The sequence below is a fragment of the Falco peregrinus genome, chromosome 2 (assembly GCF_023634155.1).
Source record: "Falco peregrinus isolate bFalPer1 chromosome 2, bFalPer1.pri, whole genome shotgun sequence".
Classification (NCBI taxonomy): Eukaryota; Metazoa; Chordata; class Aves; order Falconiformes; family Falconidae; genus Falco; species Falco peregrinus.
In genome coordinates, this window is record NC_073722.1 from 126,451,227 (window position 1) to 126,468,632 (window position 17,406).

At 45.3% G+C, this 17,406-nt stretch overlaps 2 protein-coding genes across 11 annotated transcripts in view; one reads left to right on the forward strand and one right to left on the reverse strand.

Moving 5' to 3' along the window:
* Positions 1 to 570: 570 nt before the first annotated feature.
* Positions 571 to 13,992, reverse strand: CCDC40 (coiled-coil domain containing 40). Its single transcript, XM_055795767.1, has 20 exons — positions 13,854 to 13,992; positions 13,442 to 13,567; positions 12,613 to 12,726; positions 11,974 to 12,142; positions 11,618 to 11,772; positions 11,035 to 11,118; positions 10,727 to 10,946; positions 9,733 to 9,890; positions 8,769 to 8,891; positions 8,264 to 8,385; positions 7,277 to 7,520; positions 6,987 to 7,169; positions 5,438 to 5,683; positions 4,469 to 4,682; positions 3,721 to 3,890; positions 3,506 to 3,597; positions 2,806 to 2,926; positions 1,958 to 2,146; positions 1,552 to 1,710; positions 571 to 936 (listed from the first exon to the last, which is right to left on the reverse strand). The coding sequence occupies exons 2-20, from the start codon at positions 13,538 to 13,540 to the stop codon at positions 691 to 693; spliced, it is 3,108 nt and encodes a 1,035-aa protein (XP_055651742.1). The 5' UTR covers positions 13,541 to 13,567; positions 13,854 to 13,992; the 3' UTR covers positions 571 to 690.
* The window catches only part of TBC1D16 (TBC1 domain family member 16), a 33,842-nt gene continuing 30,417 nt past the window's right edge, over positions 13,982 to 17,406 (forward strand). For 3 of the 10 annotated variants that reach the window (XM_055795768.1, XM_055795776.1, XM_055795775.1), the window contains exon 1: positions 13,982 to 14,115. Coding sequence is in view for 1 of the 10 variants with exons in the window: in XM_055795778.1 (XP_055651753.1) it covers positions 14,084 to 14,115 (32 nt within the window). In the remaining 9 variants the exon portion in view is untranslated. The other 7 variants (XM_055795773.1, XM_055795769.1, XM_055795770.1 and 4 more) reach the window with 5 other exon arrangements.

Sequence of the window (17,406 nt, forward strand, 5' to 3'; positions counted from 1 at the left end):
TGCGGGGCAGCCCCAGCCCCGAGCGAGCGCCCGCCCCTTCCCGGGGCCGCCCCTTCCCGGGGCCGCCCCCGCCCCGCCGCGGCCCCCGGCACGGCCACCCCCGCCCCGGGCCGGGCCCGCTGCCACCTGCGGACACGGGCTGCGGGCCGGTGCGTGCGCGTGTACCGGTGTGCACACGTGTACCGGAGCGTGTGCGTGTACCTGTACATATATATGTAGTGTGTGTGTTATGTATGTATGTATAGTGCATGTCTGTGTTATATAGCATGTATATAGAGAGTGTGTCTCATATGTATGTGTAGAGCATGTATGTTTTATATATATAGTGCATAACAGTGTTTTTTATATACACAGTGTATTATATATACAGTGTGTTTACATATATATTGTGTATATAATAGATATAGTATATGTAACATATAGTGGGATATATTATATATAGATTTTTATCTATTAATATCCATTACAGCTATATAATTTATATGTTAAAATATTCACATTATAAATATATTTATGTATTTATGTGATATATAAAATATGTTCATGTGATATATATAAAATACATTTGTGTGATAAATATATATAAAATACATTTGTATGGTAAATATTATACTCTACACGTTTATTTTTTTATGTTTATTTACCAAGCCTGCAGCCCCAGAGCAAGTGCAGGCGGGTGTCTGTGTCTTGTCAGGCTTCCTGGGGGCCCAGCCGGGATTCCAAGCAGTGAGCGAGCCACTGGAGCGCCCCGTGGTGCTGAGGATGTTCCTGCTGGACCTGGTGGACGATGGCACGGATCGTCTGGAGCCGGGCCTGCAGCTGCCGCTGCTTGTCTCTCAGGGCTTGCTCAGTGCGGCACAGGGGCACGTACTTCCCTTCCTTCAGCGCCTGCAGATGCTTCTGGCGCGTCTGTAAGGCCACAAGCTCCAAAAGGTTCTGAGGAGAGCAACAACGGGAATTGGTTTGGCAGCAGACTGCACACAGAAAAGGACTAAGTACCTGTGACACAAATCACATTGATTTCTAACTGTCACACTGTGGAACAGAAGGGCTTCTTAAGGACAGTGCTATGACGTCCCCATAACGACAGCCAAACAGCATCCCCATCTGAGCTCACAGAACTCTGCACATCAAAGAAACACCCGCACATACAGGGCAACCCTTGCCAGGGCAGAGTTTCACCGACTTCAAAACTTCCCCAGGGGTCATTCAAGACCCTGAGCTGGCTCTCAAACTTGTAACATACGTAGGAGTAGCCAGCTCGCGCTCACAAAAGATAGTTGTTAGTAGATATTTTCAAGATACAATGTCCTTCAGGCTGATGTTCCTAGGTGAATGCTGCCTCACGCAAGTGCAGCTGCAGAATCAATTTAGGGCCACTATGAGCCCTCAAAATGTGCTCAGTAAACATAAAGTGTTTCTAAAATTACATGCCAAGCATGCCCGGTTCAGGACGGTGGCAACACAGAGACAGGGAGCTGGCAACAGAAGAAAGCAGCAGGTTCCATGTTCCATTTGGCTCGTGTGCTGCAAGGAAGCGGATGCGCTTACCCATCGTTTCTTGTTCCGAAGACATTCTGCATCTGAATCAAGGCCATGGCACTCTGCCTGCAGCCTGCACAGTTCTTGCTGCTTTTCTGAGAAGGCGGCACTAAGGGACGCTTGGGTGCTCTCCAGCTCCAGGATGGTTTCACTGCAGCCTTGAGCATTCTAGTAAATGGAAGAAAAGGAAATGGCAGATTCTGGATCTTCAGTTCAGCTGCATTCCCAGCCATACTCCCAGGATTCTTTTTTTTTAAAAAAAAAACGAATTTCCAAAACCTATCCCCTGTGTGGTACTGTACCTGTGCAGGCACAGTGTCTGTGTACCGACATCGCACACTAATTGCTCACCGGTGCTAATTACAAGGCAAATACAGGTTATGTGAATTCTTGCAGCCCTGCTTTACTTGCTCACCTTCTGGGTTTCACTGATCTTCTTTTTCAGCTCCTGTTTCTTGCGGTGGAAGTCGCTCTTCACGATACGTTTCTTATCTGTTTTGTTCTGACCCTCTCCACGAATCACTATCGCCTCTCTACGAGAAACAGATGCCTCCATATCACGAATCATCTTCTCCTGCTGCTTCATCAGCTGGCCATAGCGAACCTGCCATTTGTCAAGATACAAAATAGGCTGAAAATGTTTACAAGTGGTACCTAACTGAAATCTGTGTGGTACGTTCCATCAACATGAACCAGAAACATGTGACATGTGAGCACTGGCAAGCCAAACTAGCTCCAAATCCAAACCTAGTTTGCCCTGTGCAGATCTGAAAGCCAGAGGGCTGGAGTATCAACTCATCTAAAATAATTTTCAAAATGTTTCACTGGAACTCGTTAGCAATAGCAAAAGCAGAAGAGCAAAAGCATCCTGAGAATGAAAATGAAGAGTTGCTTTGCCAGAAGATAGAAAGACTTCCCTAACCATTTATTAAGATGATGCAATATTTAGCAATTAACGTTTCTTTGCTTATAAATTGGGGTCATAGAACAAGGTGGCAGACATACTACATTTTAAATAGGTTTCTCAGGTGTATCTAGATGCTGCTGCAGCCTATTACACAGCATGTACATGGAACACAAAGTGCATGCGTGCTGGATGTATTTCATTCAATCTAGCTGCAGGGTGGTAAGATTTCCAATACTGCTATGGCCTCAAAGATACTACTTCTCCAGCCTGTTTCTCATCTCCTGCCTCACATTTCAGCAACTCCAAATCTGAATAAATTGTGTGCAGCTCCTCAGTCCTCTTTCCCAGTGCCTTACTTGCATTCTGTGAATCTCTCTTCTCATGGCTGGCATTTCGCCTTGCCCTGTCTCAGAATCCACCACTGCACGCATCTCTCTTGTCAGCTGGATCTTTTTCTCCCATAGCTTGATTTGATGCCTTCAATGACAGAAAGGGAAAGCAATGTCTTTGTAAACAACAGAAAGGATGCTCTGTACATCAGTGGCAGCACACTCCCAAGATCAACTCTGAACACAGAGCTGAATGGTTTGGCAGCAACGAAAGATTTGCAAACGGGACATGTAAAAGGGCAGCAACAGAGCAGCATGAAATCGGGCAGGAAGCTCGGCAATTTAGAAAATGGCATGATGACTGTAAATACAGGCATGCCTAGACTGACAGGGGGCTGATGGACCCCAATTAATTGCCCAGTGTGGCCCACTGGCTCTGAGTTCCTGGCAGAAGAGATAGCATGCAGATCTTGGCAACACCCAGCATAAGCAAGCATGCTGGGATTGTTAAAGCCAAAATCCTCTCGGCTCTTGCTCATTCCAGGGACAGCTAAAGCCGCTTTCAGTTTCTGCATTTCAAAAATTCATTAAACTCATCTTCTCCAAGGACAGAAGCACATCTGCTGGTGCTGGTTCAGTCTGATGACTGGAGAAGAAAGGCAACATGGACACATAATATTAAAGTTCAAAGACTGTGGCACAAAGCAAGAATCTCTCTGGTACCTACTCTGCTTCCAACAGGCTGTTCAGGAGTCTTTCCTTCTCCTCAGTCAGTTGACTGTGCCTGTCCTGCATCTCAACTAATTCTTTTTCTGCTGCCTAGATTTGGGAAGTGTGAAACAATACAAGACTGTCAGACTGAGAAAGTTTTACAGGGTCACTATTTGCCTCTGATCTGCATGGGAGATCAAGACCTGGAAATGAGATGTCAAGCCTCTGTACCTTGAGAGAGCGTACAAACTCATTCTCTGCAATAATGTTGCCATACTGCAGCTCCTCACAGCTGCCGTTTTTCTTGTTGATCAACACATTCAACTTTATCAAGTCATTTGACATGTTCTTCATGTGACGTTCAATCTCTTTCTGTTCTTTAGTTTCCTGCTGAATTTCATCTACAGGTTAATGTAAAAAAAAAAAAAAAAAAGTCTTAAAACGGCAAAAAAAGTCTTACCGTTCCCCATGAACACTGGGTGGAATACAGGCAAGGTGTGACAAACTGCTATTAGACCAGACAACACTGTGTGCGGAGCCACCTGTGTCCCACATACCCAGCCAAAACATTTTTCCACAAGCCCAAAAATCAAATAAGGTTTTGAAGGAGACTGCTGTGGAAAAGAATTAATTTTAGCCAAGGAAAGTGCTATCATTGGTGGGGACATTTACCTACGAACTACCTGCAAACTTTATTTAAGAAGTATAACAGGTGATGCAGTCACTTAGCATTCAACTGTGTCAGTTGAGACAGCAGGATCAATCCTTATAGGAAATAACAACACGCAAAACAGCAGAAGGTGCCTGGCTTTTAGCCCCACAGTGCAGTGCTGAGGTTGTTTGCATTATTGGTCACATATGTAGGAGCACTGAGGGCATTCTTTGGTGAAGGTCTAGCATTACCTGTCTGTAAGCCTTCACTCACTTTTTCCTCCATTCACGGATTAACATTTTAAGAAAGAGTTAGGGAATTACTTACTTTCAGTGTGCACCTTCTTCTGCTGCATTATTGTGATCTGTTTCTTTAACATGTCCAAGGAGGCTATTTGTTCCTCCCGTTCATGTGTTAACTTGACCAGCTCTTTCTGCTGATTGAGCCAGGACTTCTGTAATGTCATCACCTCAGAATCATATTCTTCTATCTGCTTGGTCAGCTTATGGATCAAAATTTCCAATGGTCCAAATTCTTGCCCCTGTATGAGGGCAAGGTTTGAGATAAATCAGGCAGAAGCTGCTGGAGCACTTGTTTATAGCATCACTGCAGAAGGCTGGTCCAACTGCTGAGATGCCTACTAAATACTTCAGCTATACTGTTATTTTGTCAGTTACTTTCTGCCTCCATTCCCCATGAGTTGGATGGGACTAATCATTCCTGACCTCACAGGAATAAATGCAGCAGAAGCCCGGATGGTTCTCGGACACTGTGACGGAAGGCCTGCCTCAGCTCTTGTAACAGGTACATCCGGACACTCAAAAGCGTGCGCTGTAGTACTCGTTTTCACACTGGTACCTGTAAAGGTCTTATGGCTCACTGTGCCAGGGACAGATCACGGTATCATCTGAGCAGGGCCAACCATCAAGTGACGGAAGTCACTCTGCCTGCTCCATTCTCCCCTCATCAGTCTTTGCAGATTTTATAATGAGATTCTATTTACTCCCAGAGTATTGATGTCACGCAACATTTTCATCGGGTGCAGACAACTCCCTGCAGAAATCTGTGCTAGGCACACCCTCATTTCACAACTCCCAAATGCCAATTCCTCTTTGCATGCATTAAGAACTGTTTGACAAACGTAAACATTTACATTAACTAGTGCAGCTTTTAAATCACCATACTGATGCCTGAAAGTTTTAACTCTCTGATGCTTCTGCAGTTACATTTATCAAGGATATCTGTGGTCACCACAAAGAAGAAAATCAAATTTGGGGCAAACATAAAAGTACATACCCCTTGCTGAGAAAGAATCATCTCCAACCTTTTGTTGTACTGGCTGATGATCCCTTGCTTGTTCTCAGACAGGAGACTGCACTTTGCAATCTCACTTTCCCTGCAGCTGATCAAATCACAGATATTTTTTACTTCCTCATCCAGCTCACAGAGTGTTTTTTGGAGAATTGTCAGCCTGCAGTTGGTATGAGTTGCATCCAGAATAACCTGGGCCATATCATTCTCAACTTTGGAAAAACGCACCTCCTAGGAGTATCAACAGACAGAAAACAAATTACTGTCACCAGTAGCAAGTCATTGATTTGTAATGCCCATTTATCAAAGCACAGGAATCAGGGGATTTAGATTCTACTCTCAGGTCTGTAGCACACAAGCTGTAAGCAAGCTCCTTACCCTCTCTGTACCTTTGTTTCTCCATCTATTGACAGGAGATAGCAATATTTACCTCTGCCATAGGCTGTTGAAAAGCATTAAGGAGCCTAAATATCCCAAAACCCTGTAAGAGACCATACTCACCACTTTGCAATTACTTTCCCTGCCCAGATATCTCTAGTTGTCTGGCTAACAGTAGTAGGACATTACTTTATTGTACTTTCTCCACCATACCTGACAAACACATCCCTCACCTAACAACACCTGTACTAGCCAGAAAGCATGGGCATGCCTTTTTGTTTGAGTGCAGTGTGAATACAACCCGGTAATTTTCAAGAGCCTGTCTGCTACTTCTGCGCAGCCTGGACCACACTGTGAGAGGTTACAATTTGGTCTTTTCCAAGTCCATAGTCTCTGCACTATATTCAACACAGATACTAACAGGAGTCAACGTGAAATACCCACTTGTTTGTGTATCTGTTGGGAAGGAGGGTGAAGGGGCCTTTCTCACAATGGAAGCCAGTACTGGAAGTCCTCCAGTTACTTAAGGTATGCCCTTGATTTAAAAAAGCTGGGGCAGGCTGAAGTAACCCACAGAAATACAGAGGTGTGAGTGTGTTGTGTCAGTTCCAGCCCACACAACTTGGTATGATAAATACTATGCTGAACCTTCTAGTTTTTCTATCTGTACCAGTTATACACTCCCAAAGAGAGCAGCTTATCATGCCATTAAGATCTGTGGGTCTGGTTTGACTGTTCCTTGGATTGTAATCCTTACTTAGGAACAGAGAGCATGCCTGTATCATGTTTCGTGATGGAGTATAGAGATACGAGTTAATGTGGAGTATAGAAGTACCACCTATCTACCGTCTTCCTCTAATACGAAAGAACTGGTAATACTTTATAGTAAATACTCCCATGATTTATCATTCTGCTGTATTTTGTTAATAAATAAAGAATAGTATGTTATGTGACAGGCCTTTTTGGCCAAACTCTCTCACATATACCAGAATCCTGCAATAGGATCGCTGGAAGAAACAAATTGGAGTCACAAACCCAACAGACCTTCAGTTGCAGAACCAAAAACCAGAATGAAGACACTGACAAAACACACTTGAGAAACACTTCTCCAGGTGGTTTCCTTCCCCTGTCCTCCCAAATAGAAGAGACACTATACCAGATCTGTTTTTCTCTTGTGAAGTTTTGCAGTCAGCTGTGAGAAGTACTTTGTAGCTTTGCTGGACATCATCTGGTCCCGAAGCTTTGCCAAGATTTCATTCTCCATCTGTTCTTTGACATCAGTTGCTTTCTCTATATCCTTATTGATGGATAACAATTCATCCAGATGAGTAGCTTGATCCTAAGAAATATGGCAGACAGAGACAGGATCACTACAACTGTTTGAGGAGGGGTATTAAATACCCATGTCCAATTCAAAAAGATTCTTCTTTCATGGAGTCTTCTCACCATCTTGGTCCTACTGAGGGCCTGCTCTGTCTCATGGAGAATGCGACTATAGGTGCTACATTCAACCTTCAAGGCCTCCTGCCTTGAAAGGCACTGGGCAATCAGTTTCTTTGTTGTGTTGGCATTGCTCTGTGAACGGTTCAGGATGGTGACAAGCAACTCATTCTTCTCCTCCTCTTTCCTGATGAACTTTCTGCAGGCATGGATGTCTGTTTCTAGCAGCTCGAGGTCATGTTTGTACTTACTAGAGAGGCAAAGAGGATGGAAAATCATCACAGGGATTGATATGTGTGCTGAATGGTCATCTACAAATTCCCCTTTTCAAACATGCTATTGCAGCAACAACAGCCAAGAAGGAAGATCTTTATAAATGCTAGTCTGTTGTGACAGTGCTGAGTCATCAGAAGATGGATGGAGACATTAAGATTTAAAAGGAAAGGTATGTAGGAAAATTAATTCCTTCTTTCAGTCCTATTCCTACCCCCCAGTCTTACCAGAATGCCACCATATAAAAGCATGTTGTTTGTTCTCGGAGAATCAGTCAAGCTTTAAGACTCCAGACCAAGTAAACATTTCCTTTGGCAACAATAGGAAGGTCTTCCTGAAGATTTCTAAAGGCATCATAAAAACCCTAACCGAAAGTGACAGATAAATCCTCCTTGATGTCTAACTTTTTGTATTGAGAGATGCTTCAAAGGTGAAGGAACTCTTTTAAAGGAATAAAATATGAATAGAATAACTCTAAACAGCTTTAAAAACTTCACACATTTTGAGGGAGAGTTGTGTTTCAGATAAAGGAAAACAGTAACAAAGAACTGTGCTTCTTATCTTTTAACCTTATTATGTGCCTTAGAGCAGCAAACTTGTTCTGCCTGACATATCCTGCACATACAGTGATAAACTTGACAGAAGACATACTGCTCCTTTAAGAATCCCTCCTATCCAAATTATTCGAGGTCTCTCCTGGGGCTGTTTCAGATACTGTACCTCAGCAACTCTTGTGTGGCAACATAGGCTTCATCTCTTTGCTTCATTCCAGCCAAGCTACTATTCCACTGGTTCATCAGTCGCTTTTTCTCCATGTTAATAGCCTGTGCTTCCATACGAGCCTAGGGAAGAGAGAGTTGGTAGAGAGGATGAATCTACACTGTGTTGAAAACCCAAATACCTGTTACAATGCAGTATTTTTTTCTGTTCATAATATGCTGGGCAGGAACAGCTTCAACTAACAGCTGTCTGGTTTATTGTCACATCAGACTACAGAGCATAGGTCTGCAAGAAAAAAAAATACTGAGAAGGTGGGGTTTACAAGCAGTTCTTAAGGACAAAGGGAAAAGAAAAGAGGAAGAAAAAAAAGTTGTCTTCATTTCCCCAAACAGGAACAAACTGTAGAATTCTGGCCTACATTGTACATACCACGTGAGCATGAGCCAAAGGGGTCAGTCCCTCCAGGGGGAAATATTAACCAGCAGCAAAAAAAGCACCCTCCTACCTCATTTACCGCTTGCCGAATTACTTTTGTGTCCTCTGCCTGGGCCACAAACTGAGCTTCAAACAGAACAATCTGTTCTTGTAGTTCACAGGCTTTTCTTGTTAAGTGGTCCAATAGAAGATCCTAAAGAGTCAGAGCCAAACAGTTCAGGATGAGTAATATAATCTCAGTCTTAACCAACTACACTCCACCAGAATAACATAGGCTAGAAAAGGAATTAAATTGGCAACTGGGTTAGATTTGATTCCTACTGAAACTTTTCCATTAGTATAAAAATGGCTCATAAATGCAGCAGTGACAACTTTCAAGAGACTGAAACCTTCTTTGCTGATTTTTTTATTATTCCATTTGCAGTAGTAAATTGATACTTTTGATCTGAAGCAGCAGTCATTCCTGTCAGCACAGATTATATTGCGCCACCTCTCCAGCTGCTGGGAATCTTAATCATTTAATGTTTTAAAACCCATTGTTAAAAAACATTTAAATCTATCTAATTTCAACTGTTTGCATGCAATTCTGCATTAACAATAATCAGTCTGGGTCCTGCTGCAAGCAGAAGGCAGCAGAGGGAGCTCCAGCACATTTTCCAAGTTCGTTGTTCATCCTAAAACTCATTGTGACTCAGAATAATTTTCCAAGACTTGAACATATGATACCTCTTCACTAAATACCTTTCTGCCCCCACACCCCCCTTTGATTGAGTGAAGAGTGATTTTCTATTAAAAGGCTTGTCAAAAACCTTTGGGTACTACATGCCACTATCTTGGTGATGGGGATCCTTCTAATTTTTCAAAATAACTGTGGGTTCCCACCTCCCCAGTTATTTGGGATAAATGTCCTCACACATCTTCTATGACTCAGTCACTATAGCCTTCCTTCTGACAAGGCAGCACATCCTCCAAGACTCACTGCTGTCATCTGCATTTATTTATTTATTTATTTTAAAGAAGACAGTACTTGATACCTGTTTTTTCTTCTCCACCTCAGCCTGGACCTTCTCTGCCTCAGCCTTCTTTGTTGACCGTTTCATTAGTAAAATATTATGACGCATATCCTGGTCCATATTCTGCATGTAGAAGAGACGCAAGGCGAGGTTTTCAACCTGGGTCTGCATTGCAGACACTGGGGAGGCAGGAGGAAAAATATTTACAGAGAAGTATGTTTGTAGGATACACTTTAAACAGAGACAAAAAAGAAAGAAATACAGAAACACCCAAAGCAAAAACTGCACACCTACCAGATAAATCAGCCCTCCCTGAAATAAGAATTTACATCAGCTTTGGAGTACAGCTCCACAAGCAAAGCTAAAAATCTTGGTAAGCAATTCCTTGGTTCCCAGCACACAGAATCCCAGGAAATCAAAGAAGATGCCTCAGGAGGCTATGTATCCACTCCTCTGCCCCAAAACAGAACTGTCTCTTTCTCAATCTGCTGAATGCTTCTCTAATTTTTTAATAAGCTGCAGAAATTTTCTAAACAATTTATTTTAATGCTTAGCTCTCCTTGCCATTGTAATTGTTTTACTGTTTCCTGTCCAGATGCCTGCAACAAAAAGAATTAATCAAGTCCATTTCTTTGGCTGGAATGGGCTGCCACATGGCTAGTGCTGTCGTACTCCTGGATGCCCCTGATGACCTACAGCCTTTTCAGTCTCATCACACCCTGGCAGAGATGCAACAGAGCGACGGGAATTTTCCTCCTGCTAAGTCACAGAACAGCCTATGTGACAGAACAGTTTTAATCCTAAAGACCTTCTAAGAAAAGTACAGCATTTCAACATGGTCTTAGAAACAATAGAAATGATATGGCAACCAGGAATATCTGTGAAACTTTTTGATGAGTGCATTATTCCAGATTAATTTTACTGTGACTTTCAATCCAATGCTTGACTTACATTCAAATTCATTTCTCCACATAGTACTAGAATTAGGAAATATTGCAAGAACTGCCTCAGTCACCTTTCTTGCATTCATCATCTCTGTTCTGACACATCTTCTTATAAGTAAGCCTGAGGCCTTCCAGTTCCTCTTCCAGCTGCAGACGCGCTGTGGCCATCTGAGAACAGCGGTCACGGCTCTTCTCCAGTTCCATCTGCAGATGGGCCAGCTGCTGCTGTTCTCCATAAAGAATCACCCCAAGCTCTTCCCTCTGTACTTTGCTCTTCTTCACTGCTGTCCTCTGCAAAAACAAGAGGAAATCAGCCATTTCACTTCAGCTTGGACAGGGATGGGCTGCTGTGGGAAGGCAAAGAAAGAATGACATGTACCAGTTCCTGAAGCTCTAGGCTCACTTCTTCTATCTGCTTAGTAAGGTAATTCTTCAGAGTAGCCTGGAATCTTCTCATCAGAGGCTGTAAAGAAGTATGACATTGATAAACTTTAGCATATTTGTGTAAATAAATTATGAAGAAATTTTACTGCTACTCAGTGGGAGTAATTAAATAAAGCATCTTATTTTCTGCCATAGACACTCACTAGAGCAAGTGAGAAGCATTATACAGTTGGTATTTGTTGACATCAAAAAGTGACTACTGAGAATATCTGAAAGTCAGAAACATATCAGAAGAGCTACATCTGAGAACCCATACACTCACTCTTGCTGCAAGTACTTCTCTTTCAGGAGTACTGAAGAGTATCAGATTTACCCACTACATTGCTCACTTCTGAACCTGCAACTTCAGGGTTAATACTGAGGCAGTAGACACAGTCAGAAGTTAGTACTTTCACAGAAGCGATTTTTAAGCATGTAGTTTTAGCACACAGCTAAACCACTGCTTACAATTTACCTCACACATTTTATACAAATAAAAATATCAAGTCTGCGAAGGACAAGGTTTGAGGGCTTCTCACATGTTCTGGATCCAAGACAACCAGTTCTGTTTTTTCTACGGTTTCCTCACTTCTGCTTATTTCGTCTTCCTCAGCTCCATGCTGCTGGCACTCCTTTTTCTTTCTTTCGTCACCATTCTCACTAGTAAACTGACGGAGTTGCTCAAAGGCAGACTCTGAATAGAGAGAAATGGGTTTTCCAATGTTACCTGGACACCACTACCACCACCACCCAAAAAAGGGAAAAGATAAAGGCTTAGGTTTCACAGTATTATGCCTCCAGTTGCATTAACAATGATCAGAAAGGGAGAAAACTAGAAACTGTGCTTGACAGATGGTATCAAGTATTGTACTGTTAGTAAGGAACTGAATGATACCTGACTCTGTGCAGCTGCTCAACTCCACTGACACTGCAGATGCCTGCAGAGGAGCTCCTGAAGGAAGGGAAGGGTTTCCTCTGTCTGCTATCGGCTGCTCCATGTCACCCAGTTCAGGAGGACATCTGTCAAACTCTACTTTGTCTGAGAAAGTCTCAGGAGATTTTTCCTGAAAGATAAAATCCATCACCTGAAACAGCTTTTCAATCTAACCCTATTTGCACCTAAAAGTTTGCTTATTTTTGTCATCATGAGACATGAAAAATGCAAAGAATCAACAAGAGGGTCTTCTTCTCAAATTAGTGCACAAATACACTGGCAAAGTTGTGTCACTCTTGATTAAAAAAAACCACTTTACACATATACAGCACAACAAAGGAATCTCTCCAGTTTTGGCAGAGCTTTTGTATACTTTGTGATTGACCAGTTAGCTCCTCTCTATTCCAATTCTGATTGGGTTTGTGTTTGCAGTAATAAAACTGCACCAGGAGAATATTAAGTTACAAATACTGGTCATACGTTCTGTGAATAAGATTATATACATTGTTACAGTGCCTCACTTCTGCAGAGAACATTAAGTTACAAATACTGGTCATATGTTCTGTGAATAAGATTACATATATTGTTACAGTGCCTCACTTCTGCAGAGCCAACAAACAGCTCTGTAGCTCCACAGATCTCTCTTTCTGCTTGGTCTTCCAGAGGAACGGACTCTTCCTCTTCGTTGTTGTTCCCATTCTCTGCTTCTATTGCCTAGTATACAATGCAGGTGAAAAGCAGAATAGCAGGGTTATAACAGGTTGTGGGGTTTGCTTAACAACAGGTTGTGGGGTTTGCTTAATGTTAACACTACAGTATTGTAACAAGTACTTTTTGTCAAGGTTTAATTTAGAAGTTCAATCTCATTCGCAAAAATGGTCACTCAGCTAGTGTTAAGACAGAAAGATCCTGACAAAAATTCTACAAACCACTTCTAATTTCACATTTCTAGCTCACATCTATTAAAAAAAAAAAAAAAAAAGCCCTTAGGGATTTATTAAAGAAAGTCTTCCAGCTTGCACTACATGTAGCCAAATTATTCTCCTCTTCCTTTTTATAAAGACATTGTTTTAACCCATATCATCATTTGCCAAATTCAAGTATTGTGCAGTACCAATGGAAGAAGAAAACACCAACAAACCTCAAAAAAAGAGCCCAAGTATGCACATCTATGAAATGTGAATAGCTTTCTTTTTAATGCGTCTACAGCAGAAATACGCTATCTAAGAACAGAGAGAGAAACTCATACTTCAAGATGCTGCTGACACAACAGTAACTAGATTTACTTTTTAGTGACTTTTTTTATAGGCAGGGCAAGACTGCAATAATTGTTTGCTTTTCTTCCTATTGAAACTGCTTCCATGAAGAGGTAGATCTGTAAGGAACGCATGGGAACACGCTGCCCTGTAAACGTTTCAAAGGAAATCACCTCCATAGCAAGATGCGGTGGAACTCTGATAACATTCCACTCAGTGGAGACGAATTCCACCTCGGATCCCTCTGCCGCGGCACCGGGGGCCTCCTCCATGGGGCTGAGGCTGGGGCTGGCCTATGCCTACAACCAGAGCACCCCGCGGGGGAAAGAGTCAGCGGCAGCCCGGCATCTCGGGCCCGCCGCCAGCAGGCCGCCCCTCCGCCGGGGGCTGGGCACAGGCAGCCAGGGAGCGGGCAGGCCGCGGGGCCGGGCGGTATCGGGCAGGGAGGTACCGGGCCGCGGGGCCGGGTCAGGCGGTACCGGGCCGCGAGGCCGGGCGGTACTGTGCAGGGAGGTACCGGGCCGGACGGTACCAGGCCGGGCGGTACCGGGCCGCAGGACAGGGCCGGCCCAGACCCGCACTCACCCGCCGCCGGCAGCACCACCTTTCTGTTGCCAGGCGACGTGTCAACACGTGGTCACGTGAGCGCTGTGGGCCGCACCACCTCACCCCGCGGAGGGGGATTGGGGCCGCACCATCTCAGCCCGTGGGGGAGGCGGGGGACAGCGCGCTCGGGCCGCCCTACCCCGGGCCACACTACCTCAGCCCGCCGCTGCCCGCTGGGCCCAGGCGAGACCCGCGGCGTCCCGGCCGCCATGGCCGCGCCTGCCCCGGTGCGGGGCAGCAGGTAACGGCGCCGGAGGCCGGGCGGGGCGTGCTGGTGGCGGAGGGGGGGGGCTGTCCCCCTTCGCCCTTCTCTCACCGAGGCCGCCCTGAGGCGGCTGCCGGGCAGCCGCGGGTCACGGCGGCGGCGGCGGCAGGCGGGGCCGCCGGGCGGGCACACCCCCACCGGGCCGGGCCGAGCCGGGGGAGTGGGGCGGCGGCAGCGGAGCCCGGTGGGGGCGATGGCTGGGGGCCCGCCCGGGGCTGGGCCGCTCAGCCGGGACAAGTTTCCCTAGGTTCGTCTTTGCCGGTAAAAGCGGCGGGGCCGCGGGGGACGTTGCTGGGTACGGGCGCGTTGAGCGGCGTGTAACGGCGGGGCCGGGCTTCTGCGCGGCGGGGGGCGGCAGCGGGGCCCCGGCTGCCCCTGGCAGCGGCTGCCCCAGCCCACCCGGGCCCACTGCTCGCCACGCGTGGGGCTGGCACCCGGTTTCGTGCCTGGGGAGGAGGCACCCGGTGCTCTGCCCGGCGCCCTGGCGCTCCGTCCATTTTTGTTTTATTTATCCCGTTCTTTGTCCTCCATTCCCGCGCTCCCCCGCCGCCGCTGCCCCGGGCCCACCAGAGCCCGGCGGGGGGGCGGCCGGGGTGCTGCCCCCTGGCCGGCTCGGGGCGGGCAGGTAGCGGAATGCAAAGGAGTTCCCAGACTTTATCCTCTGCTGTTTTGGAGTGGCTTCGTACCACTTGGGGTATTTTAACGATTTCCTTGCTTTTAGGGAGGTGGTCTCTCCAATTACCCCAGTACCTACCCCTTCACTCGCTCACTTCTGTTATCAGCAGAGATGTGAAGATGGATGGTCGGGATCCTTGGCAATTATTTGATGTATGGCCTTCAGGCGCTCCAGGGCAGGGATTACAGGGTGATATATTGCTCTAGGTGTTGCTGACACTCTGTAAAATAACTCTGCTTCTTCCTCTCGGAGGTCTGCCGTCTTTTCAGTTCTCAGGCTGGTAGCTTGGCTCGCAAAGGTATTATGTTCTTAGTCGCCACTCTGAATAGGAAGTAATAAAGCTGAAAGATCTTTTAAGAGAAAACAGTAGAAATGTTAAGACCAGAACAGCTCAGGGTAAAAACCTCAGGCCTGCTGCTTCTTTTGTAGAAGCCTTCTCTAAGTTTGTAGGCTTAGAGGGGTTCATTCTTGTTCTGATGATAAATTGGCTTAAAACAGAGAAGTCTCTGAAAGCTGCTTTTCTGACCCTGCATTGTATTTCCTGAATATCTTGGTTTGTTTTGTATGTCTCGATGCCTGCTTGGTGTAAAGCTGGAGAGCTGGGATGGGGCAGTGTGTTGCTTTCTCTGTTTGGCATACAAGAAGGGAGGGCAGCACAGTCCTGCCTGTGGCAGGGTGAAAAGGAGACCGTTTCAATGTGTCAGAGATGCGTGGTTTGATGTCTGTCATATTAAGAAAAGACTTCGTAATTACTTTATCAATTCAGCCTTGAAACCAGGTTCCTGAGATTTTCAGCTGCTGATATTTAGGAATCTAGTACTGTGAGTGTTATCAGGCCACAGCTACAGGATGCTGGGGAAAAAAAAGCCATTAAAACGTTACCTACTGCACAAACACAGCAGTTAAGTAATATGAAATGAAGTTAATCTTAGGATGGAGGAACATGTGGCACAAATAATAATTTCTCAGCACCAAACTGTGTGCTGTGGTTTGACTCTTAATGCTAGAGAGGTGGTAAGCTTTTTATTTGCTTTTTTATGCCTAAGCAGGTGTGGCTGGGAGCAGCAGGCAGCATTTCATTTCCCTTTTTATCTCTGAGTCACAAACTTGCAGTATTTAGTCTGCTGTCCCTTTTTTACCTTTTCAGCTGAGATGCATCTGAGTGAAATCTGTTCCACTGAAGTGACTGGAATTGGGATTGTGTGAGTGTCAGGATTTTGCTGGTGACTGCTGTTACTTTTCCTTTACTCTGCACTCAGCGGGCCGCTGCTGCACCAGCAGGTCAGCAATGAAAGACTTTTTGGTGACCTACATAATTCTCCCCATGAAATGGGATGACTTCAGAATGGCTCCCTATGGTAAACTTTTTTCCTTGATTTGGCTAGGTCATATTAAATAGCTCCAGCTAATAGCTAGTAGTTTTGAAAGCTTCCCCCACCCCCCAATGTAGCAGTATGGCAATACAAAGGGAAGGTTGTTACAAGGGCTCTCATGTATATATAGAGAAGTATAGATCAAGTGAGTGACTAACTGAGAGTTGCACAGAAAATCCAGTCAGAAGACTGGAAAGAAACTGCGAGTTCTGACTCCTGGGCTCCTGTACTTGGTCTCTGGTCGCTCTGCCTTCCAGCAAACTGTAACCTATGCTTGAGCTACCAGAGATGCAAACCTGGTATTTTTTTTTCCCAAGGGGAGGAAGAGGCAGGAACTTCTGCAATATTTGAGCCCTTCCCAGTGCAGTGACTTTAGTCCTTAAATATGTGAAGTCAAAATTAAGTTATTAAGGGCAAAAAAGAAAAAAAGCCTGTGGAGTTTTTCTTCCTTAAGCTATTTCATGCTTAAATTTGGTGCTGTTGTTTGACAGCTTGTGTTTCTCCTCTGTGCCCAGACATGCTGTAGGTCTTATGTTTCAAGAGCCCTGTAACTCGACTTACTTTGCTTGTAAAGCTATTAAACTCTTGCACAGCAAATTTGCCCTCGGAGCCACAAGACCCACTGCCAGGCACAAAGTGCTCAGCAGTGTGACTTGTCGGCTGCAGCCAACCCAAAGTGCAAGCTGTCATATGCCTCTATAGATTAAACTTATTTGTGAGAGAAGCCTTGTTGCCTTGCATGCTCACAAACTGCTCCAGTGTCAGCGTGTGCTGTGCAGACCAGGAGTAACGTGCTGAAGCCTGGGTCAGCCCATGCAGGAGCCCTGCATTGCCCTCCTGTGCCAGAATACAGGAACCTTGTGCAACCGGAGGCAGCAACATTTGGTCCAGCAGCATCTGCCAAGCCAAACAGGATTTTGTTGATCAGTTTGTGAGAAGGGGAAGGGCATTTCTAAGGGAGGCGAGCAGCCGGTGTTACTTGAGATGCTGCTGGCTGGAACTGGTCAGGCTCTTGTGAAGATTTCTTGGGGTGATTTCAGAAGTTGGCTCCCCAGCACATTAGTGAGATCTTGTGTAGCTCAGAAGTGCTGGCATTGACTGGGAGAGCAGCCAGGGGCTGCGTGAACAGACTCGGTAGCTGTAGCAGAGATTTTTAGTGGCGACAGTTGATGTGTGGGAGAAGAAAATGTATGTGTGCTTAATAAATATTGGCACTCG

Excerpts from the sequence above, each read along its gene's own strand:
- CCDC40 (XM_055795767.1), bottom strand. The coding sequence starts at position 13,540 with ATGGAGGAGGCCCCCGGTGCCGCGGCAGAGGGATCCGAGGTGGAATTC. Across the intron at positions 12,143-12,612 it reads TGTTTGTTGGCTCTGCAGAA|GAAAAATCTCCTGAGACTTT; the intron begins GTGAGGCACTGT and ends TTTATCTTTCAG. Across the intron at positions 2,147-2,805 it reads GAGAGATTCACAGAATGCAA|GTTCGCTATGGCCAGCTGAT; the intron begins GTAAGGCACTGG and ends GACAAATGGCAG.